We start from the raw sequence: 8,633 nt of genomic DNA, 5'->3' as shown, positions 1-8,633 counted from the left end.
CTGCAGCCATAGGTATCTGGACCAAAGTGCATGGTCAAAATGAGCTAAAAAGAAAAGCAAAGTTTAATGCTTGTTTTTTTTCCACAACTCGGCAGCAGTTGACCTTAAACTACTGGTGAATTAATTATTAACCACTAACAAAGCTATTAATTAAAGATTATAAATCCATTATAAACACAATGCTTATCTTTACTAATCGCTGTTTCATTAACAGCCACGCGGTGGTAGCAAAGATGTAGCTGCTGATCCTGACGCACAGTGCCCCCTGCTTGCCTGTGTGTGTGAATGTGTGTGTGCGTGTGTGTGAACGTCAGTTCCCTCTTGTAGTCGATTTTCAGGACCGTCACCCTTAGGAATTATTTATATGTTGCTTAACTCCTCTTGAAAGACATTTCTGAGGATTAAAAAGTTTAGAAGAAAATATTTCGAGTTCCTGAACTTGTCAAAAGTAGAGAGAAGTGAAAGTTGAGTCTCAGTTCAGTGACACGACAGGAATTAAAACCCGTTCATTCAAGGAGCGCAGGCTGAGTGGGAGGGTCCGCGCGCGTCCTCCTGCACCACTATTACGCACCGAAGTTGCAGCGCGGCACAGAGGTCATCACCACTGCCAGGGTGGATTACTGACAGCACCCAGGTGACTGCACCGATGAGATGATCCTAAAACACCACAGGAGTCCTCTTCTGCTCACCGTCACCTGCATGTGCTTCTCGGGGGGTCTGCTCTGGTCCTACCAGGAGGAGGATGCCAGTGACGGGTAAACTTTGTCTGCGCCAAAATAAGACCGTGGGGAGATAAAAAAAAAAAGTGCTTAACTTGGCTCCAAAATGTTTTTTCTCCACAGTGACGAGTGCTCTGAAAATAACATTGCCACCACAAAGTACCCCTGCGTGAAGTCGACTGGAGAAGTTACGACGTGTTACAGGTAGTGTGAATCTGCTCTTGGATGCTGCATCATAAAGAGTGTGACATTATTAAGCTGCTAGTGGGGGACGTTCTGTGCCCGTGAGAGTGGTTCAGAAATGTGTCTGCAGATGATGTAAAATGAGACCTGTCATTTATCACCCAGAGCTATAACGCTGTTCATGTGGTGCTTGGTGAAATGTTAGTGGAACAGTTTGGAGCTTGTTTAATGCTGGGCACAGTTCTGCCTCATGGAGCACTTAAAAATAAATGTAGCCTGAGTGGAAATCACATCAAGTCTTATTGCCTGAGGCGGCTAATGAATTTAAAGACATAAAAGGAAAATTGCAAAGGCTGGTAAACACCCCCCTGCACTCCTTTGTGCATGAGATTAAATATTTCCCAATGAGTCTACTCTTGGTCAAATAAATATGAGTTTGCTTCCAAGAAAGGCGAAACATCTTTTTTTTAATGAGGTAATGGCTTTTAATGTGTTGAAATGATGGGCTTTCTGCGGATGAATGGACCAAATGGGGATTTTCCTCTTAGTCGCCCATTGTGACGTAAAGGGATCATAGCAATCTAAATATCCACAAGCCCCCAGATTGGCCTGTTATGCTCTGACGCCACCGGCTGTAATTATGACAGTTCACAGACACAGTGGACGCTGCAGTGTGGCCGCTCAGCAAAAACTCCTGTCAGAGGCTATGGATTAAGTTGTTAGAAACTAATCTGTCTTCATTGCAAGTAGCCGCCTCTCAGGCTTAATGAAAAAGACTTGTAAATGCAGTCTTTTTGAAAAACCACGCAAATGTCTTTGGGATAACTACCATGCCATATTCCCAAACTGAAAAAAATGCCTTAAAAGGTTGAAAGTCTGTGTTTGAAAGCTTTAAATCTAGTAAAGAAGAAGGTGTTGCATGATTGAAACTAACTTTTGAAGCCTGCCATTATGTTTTGATAAGCTGAAATAAGAAATTCACATCTCTGCAAACATGATTTCGTATTTGAGTTTTCCTTCTTGAAAAAAAGTTCTGAAACTTGAGTTTTGTCTTTACTTTGAAACTTTGCTGACAGACACCTGAACTCCGGTTGCAGTCTGTTGTTTCAGAGTTGAGTTACTGACACCCACTTGAGATTCGCCCACTCACTTGCGATCTTTAGAATCACATGGGGCATTTCAGGCAGGAGAGTTTCAACCTTTCTGAACTTTTGTTTTCCAGTTTCGGGAATATGGTTTATATTTAGACCTTAAATACCCCCTAGTTTTGATGAGGTGTGACATTTTGATGAAGATGTTTGGAGCAAAAAGTTTGCGATGAGGGCCAGACAGTTTAATCAAGAGCAGAAGATCTGCCATTCCACATCTCTCCTCAGGATGTTCTTTTAAGATGCACTATTTTGAATGATTGAATTTTATCTTGAGCGATTCTCTTTGTTTCAGGCACAATGTAGGAGATGTATTGTAGCCTTTGGAAAACTCTACTTATTCAGGGAACTCTTTTCAAACATTTTTGTCAATGATCTTGATTTACAGCAAATCTATTTCTGTACGAGCTCTGCTAGGGAAAAAAAACAAACAGGTGGAACTCATTGTTGAGTTTCTCTTGTGAAACGTCTTGTATGGGCTCTGTGAGGTTTCATCTCCGCCTAACTGCCGGTCACGGTACAAGCTCGTAGTGACATGGCGTTTGATCTTCCCATCTCAAACACCATCTCAACATACTTATGTTGGTTTAAGGTTATTGGCCGCACCCGCAGGTATTTCCCACAATGTTTATTTAAAGAAGAGGAACTGTTTGTGCAGAGTTAATATGTGGGTTCACAGTGTGTTCACAGTGTGTGCTGTCATGGTTCTCAGAGAAATGTTGTTGTGGTCCCCAATAAAAAAAAAAAATCAAATGAATGATGTGAATTTGACGAGAGGAAGAAGATGTGTCATTTAACGTCAAGTATGCAGGAAATTTGACCCATCCGTGAGTGGTGAACACACACTAAGAGCACCCGGGGAGCTCCGACAGGGAGGTGAGGTGTCTTGCTCAAGGGCACTGCAGCGGTGGATGCTGAGGGAGGCGACCTTTCTCTAACCCCTTGGCTGCCCACGTTTGATGATTATGGCATTTGCATTCTGCAAGTTTTTGCAGTTACATACCTTCGAAATTACACCTTGGCAATGACTGAGATGTAGTTCAAAGGGAACCGAGCGTGATTTTAGTTGGCACGATGCAGTTGCCAAAGGAAAGTTTAGGCTCATGGCATTCATCAGGCGCTCTGTGGAGTATCAATGTGCCGACACATCTCAGAACATTTTGTTTTTGAAAAAACAATTTCTATAATCGTCGTTGCTTGTACAGACAAGGTCTATGATTTTGATGATATGTGACATGGGCCCTTAATAGTCCAATGGCCCCCTCTTTTTGTATGCCAGCTATAAACTTTAAAATCTACCCAATTATAAAGATGATCTGTTGATATTCATCATTTTTAAGTGCAATAGCCATTCTGTGCAGTAACAGGCTACTTTTCTTTTGTAAAGTATTTACTAGTCTCATTTTTTTTTTTATCAATTTGCAGTTTTTCGGATGTGGCACTTCTAATTCTGCACTTCTTTTGTACAATGACCACAAAGGCCTTCCATTGTATTCTATTCTATTCTATGCACATGATATTAACAGTGCCTTCATTGGGTGTTTATACAGAGGTTGTGGTCATAGCATTTAGTAAGTTTGTTATAGTTCTGAATGAGCAGTTTATTTAATGCAAATATCACCCTGGTAAATATTTTCTGCTTGTCTGTTGATCTGCTTAAATTAAGTACATCACAAATACATCACAATTGTTATGATTATAGATATAAGTGTAAGAGTTTGCATTTTCTCGTAGTTTTCGCTGTGTACTCCAGCTTGCTTCTAAATTGCCTGTAGGTGTCAATGTGACTGGGAATGGTTGTTTCTCTCTGTATGTTGGCACTGCAATACGCCGCGGGTGCGGCCCACGTCTTGCCCAATGTCAGCTCCGACGAGCCACCATCCCACGACCCCCGAAGGAGGTGAATTGTGAGGATGATGGACATAGCAATTGTCCTGTTTTGATTTTTAAAGCAATAGATGTCATGAATGTGCTTATTTGCTCTCTTCCAGAGTGGGATGAGAAGATTGATGGCACTCTTATGTCTTGTACAGTAAGAGCCTTTGCCAGGAAACCAATCGGAGAGTTTGGAAAGTCGCTGCCCTTGGCCAAGAACTATTCCAGTACATAACCTCCCACCTCTTACACTTGAGGTCTTGTACAGATTAAACAAACAAGATATGACATGTTAATTAGTGGGTTTTAGAGGTGCTGGCAGGTGGATTCTGTTACCTTTGGACAGAGCCAGGTTAGCTCATTCTCCCTATTCCCCCAGTATCGATACTAAACTAACAGGCTGCTGATTTTAGCTTTATATCTGACTAACAGATGTAAGAGTGTTGATATAACTCTTGACAAGAAAGATCAACATTATATTTCCCTAAAAAATGTCAAATAATTCTTTAAAATAAGGCTCCATTATTACTTTTTTAACATGTTCAAAGCATTGAAATTGAAGCCTAATGGGAGAGGAGAGGACCTGATGATGGACCTTTTGAAACAGGCCTCCCTTTCGTCATGGTATGCCACAGTGTGCACTCTCATCCTCGGAGCATCCGTCATGTTGTGAAACAGCCCCAGAGGAGACACTAGCGACCCAGAGGGCATATGTCACAGCACGAGAGAAGTACCAGGGCTTCGGCGGACTTTGGCCACATCTGTCTCACTGCCAGCGCAGGCACCATCCTTCTCTCACTGTCTCTCTGGGTTCTTTTATCATACTTGGGTTCTCGTGTTAAAGGCCTAGTGTGTTGGCATTCAGCATCTTCAGGCTTCACAATACGGGGACGCTGGAAGTCAGACAGAGTTACGGGTGCTGAGAGAAAGTTCATAGTATATTAACATGGCCAACAACATTTTACACCTGTTTTAAAACATTTTACGCTGAAACAGACGGCAAACACCGACTCACTGTATGTCAAAGCTGCAGCTGTCTATACTCCATCATGCTGTATAAGTTACGTTGCGCATTTGTGCATCAGATAGTCTACAGAGAAAATACATTGACTCTTCTTAAAAATTAAAACAAACCCTATGAAAATGCCACTATGCTACTCTCAGAATGTTACCCGCTTGTAGTTACACTCCTTGGCAGTAGGGGGTGCTTCGGCCACCTGAGCACCCCCTACTTTCAGCATCCTTGTCACAATTCTTAATATATGTGAATGTTCGCAGTCTGCACAGTTCAATGTGCTCAGCGTGAGGGCCTGTGCAGGGTTCTAGTTGCTCTTTAATCTTGAACACCAGCGATTGCAACACAAATGCTTTGATTAGAGGTTTTGATTAACAGGATAAGGTGTTTTGTTTAAATTTGGCAACACCGCCGGTGCTACGCGGTCACTGCTGTTGCCTTTCTGCAATGTGCCTCCCACGGATCAGTTGAGCAGGAAAGGCTCGTGTGTGTAAAGTATTTGATTTAGTTTCTGTCAGTGTCTCTGGTTTCTTTATTGGTTTGGCCCTGCTGATCATTGCTGGTCATGCTAACCATGCTCCTCTTCCGCACATTGTCTTTTTTTCCAAACCGACTGAAAACATTAATCCATCACTTTCTTGGACCAGAGAATTTTTCTTTCTGCGGCCCTGTCTCACAAAGGAGGATTACCGAATAAGTTGGACGAGTGTAACCCAGTAGAGGCTTTTCTTTTTTTTATTTGAGTTCATGGTCTTTATTTGAGTCAATGCTCCAGTTGCAGTTCCAGGCTTTACTCAGCAGTTTATCCAGCTAACTTCATAATCCTCGCTTTGTAGAGACAGACCCCCTGGGGGGGAAAGTACTACCTGACACCGACTGTTAGCGAAGGGCAAATCTTTTCTGGGCTTTCGGCTAAGTAGCTTTATGAATTGGCAATGGAGCGTGGCAGAAACAGACATCTATGGAAATAGTTTTTATGCCGTTGAATAAATATCCTTTTACACAGTTTACACAGAATGTTTTTTCTTGCTGCTGAGATGAACTGTGATACGTAATCCGCGATGAGAGCCAGATCCAGTGTGTTAACCATTATAGCATCGAGACGCATTAATAACCTGTGTTTATAACTTTTCTTAGGTGACAAGAGGGTACATGAAACAGTGATTACATTAGTGTGATTTATTAGGTATACGGTGACGGCCCTTACCTTCCCTGTAAGGGGAAATGCTGCTCTGGAAAAGAAGCAGAGCACAGGCGGAGGGAGTCTTTCCACTCCGCAGCTGTAACAGTTAAGACATAAATGATGTGTGGCATGTGTAATTGTTGCTTTGTTATTTTTCCAAATAATTGTGGTGGTACCAGGCATTTTGTTGTGTTATTCACCCCTTCCTCCCCTTTCTGCGCTGCTCCCTCCTCTACAACTCTGGAATTTAGGACAAACTCAGATTTACACAGTGAGGAAACTGAGGATAGCGTTTCTCCTGCCCCCCAGTGAGACGGGATAGCCATGATACTTCACATGCACTGGGCCGACACAGACAGCAACATTTGCGTCCTGGAAAATGTCCCCATCACCTCATTCCATTGTACTGCATTGCAATTTATCCCTCTATCCCTCACTTTTATTTACTCATTTCGTGGATTATATTCCAGGGAAGCGAGAGATTTGAAATTTGTCAATAGGATATAGATTTTCCATGTAAAACCAATAATTGATTTATATTGTGACTCCATGTTAGGGTTCACACACAGTGGGGGGTGCAGCTCAGTTCCAGAGAAATGATCACTCAAGTCTGGTTCTTCGACTTGGCCACGAAGAGCTGCAGACGGTCTTGTATCCATGGTTCTCAAATCTGTTTTTCACATCACATATAAATATGTTCTGCACCTTGGAATGACCCTCTCAGCTAAATTTATGTTCCTTCTTACAATTCAGAAAGCTTTCAACATAGGAAATACACTCTTTGTTGCCATAGTGTCGTCCCTCCAGTGATCGTCGCTCCATGAAGGATATACTGTGGCACAGCTGAAGGAGTTCACCAGACTAGTTATTGTTAGACATTTCCACTGTAAACGTTCTGGACCGAAAACTAGAATGAGTCAAGATTTATGGGCACAACATATGAGTCGCATCTTTCTGGAGAATTTCTCGGTGGAAAAGTTGTAATCCAAGAAAGCCCACATGCCATTATATAACTACAATAGGTTGAGTCATGGGCTAACATCACATCTCTGTTTGATGTCAGCATTATTTCCCAAAAACTACTCAACAGATTTCCACTGAACTTGGTGTAACGATGTTACATATGCCAGGAGAGAACCTGTTCAATCTTGCTGTGGATCTGACCGAAAAGGTTTCACTTTCTTTAACATTGTGGGATATGGTGTTTTTAATTTTTTATTTTCACCATTTCTCAAGAAATAATTCATTGATCTTGATGGTAAAAGAACAGGCATATTCCGGGAACTGATAAGAATCTGGGAATTTTGGTGATTAAATGTGAGTGGGCTGTTTGGCGCTGGCAGCGGTGTGCGCTCTACTGAGTGTCATTCTACTCACTGTATGTTTTGTGCTAAGGAGTTGCATCGCTAAGGAGAACCTTTCTGGGAAATGTGTCAACCAGGAAAGCCTCAATGTTGTGATATCACTACAATTATGTCAGTTGATTCATGGGAACACATATTAAGTGGGGTTATAATAGGTTCATTATCTCTGCCAAGGAGGATATGTTTTCATCTGGGGTTGTTTGTTAGTTGGCAGGATAACACAGAAAAAACCTCCGCTGATTTCCTCGATTGTGGAGGGGTGTGACATGACCCGGGGAAGAATTCTTTCAACTTTGGTGCAGCTCCAGATCAGTGGGAAGATCCACATCCTTTTCCCCCCTTCTTTTAACAGCCATTCTCGTTGGTTTGTTTGTCAACAGTAGACTACTTTGCAAAAACTAAACCGATTTCCGCAACTGAAGGATGTGAAAAAGGTCAAGAAGGAACCCACTGAAGTTTGCTATGGATCTGAACAAAGGGGTGGAGCCAACATTTATTTGTTTCACTTTCTTAGACATTGAGAGATCTGAGGTATTTTGACATTTTCACCAATTTCTCAGAGAAAAATGTATCGATCCTGACGGCAAAAATCATGTATATATGGAACTGATATGTGTGTGAATTTTAGTGCAGCTTGATTGAATTTGAGGGTCTGTTGGCCGTTATCGGAGGTATGCGCTCTAATGACTGTCATTCTAGTTTAACAAGAGGCCAAACTTATATTTTCCAAAACTTTCTTAGGTCATTCTTAGGTTCGAGGTGAAATCCCATAAAAGAATGAAAACTCATTCCTGGAAAATATTACTTTTATCCTGAGACATTCTCTATAGATGTTTTTTCTTTTATTACTTACATGCACAATTATCAGCCCCCTGATGTTAATACTTGATAAAAAGTAGAGTTAGGAGGCTTGATTTACTTGTCAAGTCTTGTCTACTTGTTTGTTGACGGAAAAAAACTTTGAGAGATTCTGGCAGATTTCGCTATGGCACTGAAGCAAACCATTACACTTGCTGTAGCTGTTCCTCTGCTGTGATCCCTGTTCTAACGGTTTCCTCTTAAAGGTTTCCAGAAACAGGTGCCAAAGCAGGCGCATGTTTGATTTATTAGAACCCAATCTGTATTTAGACTTTAGACTAAGATTTA

General features: G+C 41.8%; 1 protein-coding gene across 3 annotated transcripts in view; it reads left to right on the top strand.

Annotated features, from left to right (window-relative positions):
* The first annotated feature begins 470 nt into the window (after positions 1-470).
* Positions 471-8,633, top strand: part of ccbe1 (collagen and calcium binding EGF domains 1) — a 33,325-nt gene continuing 25,162 nt past the window's right edge. For 2 of the 3 annotated variants that reach the window (XM_035141595.1, XM_035141597.2), the window contains exons 1-2: positions 472-755; positions 843-923. In XM_035141595.1, the coding sequence (XP_034997486.1) occupies positions 652-755; positions 843-923 (185 nt within the window). In that variant the 5' untranslated portion in view covers positions 472-651. Of the gene's footprint in view, positions 756-842; positions 924-8,633 lie in introns of all 3 variants that reach the window. The other variant, XM_035141596.1, reaches the window with a different exon arrangement.

Source organism: Hippoglossus stenolepis, chromosome 18 (assembly GCF_022539355.2).
Source record: "Hippoglossus stenolepis isolate QCI-W04-F060 chromosome 18, HSTE1.2, whole genome shotgun sequence".
NCBI classification, from domain to species: Eukaryota; Metazoa; Chordata; class Actinopteri; order Pleuronectiformes; family Pleuronectidae; genus Hippoglossus; species Hippoglossus stenolepis.
Note: the sequence above shows the minus strand (reverse complement) of the source record. Positions and strands in the feature narration are given on the sequence as shown.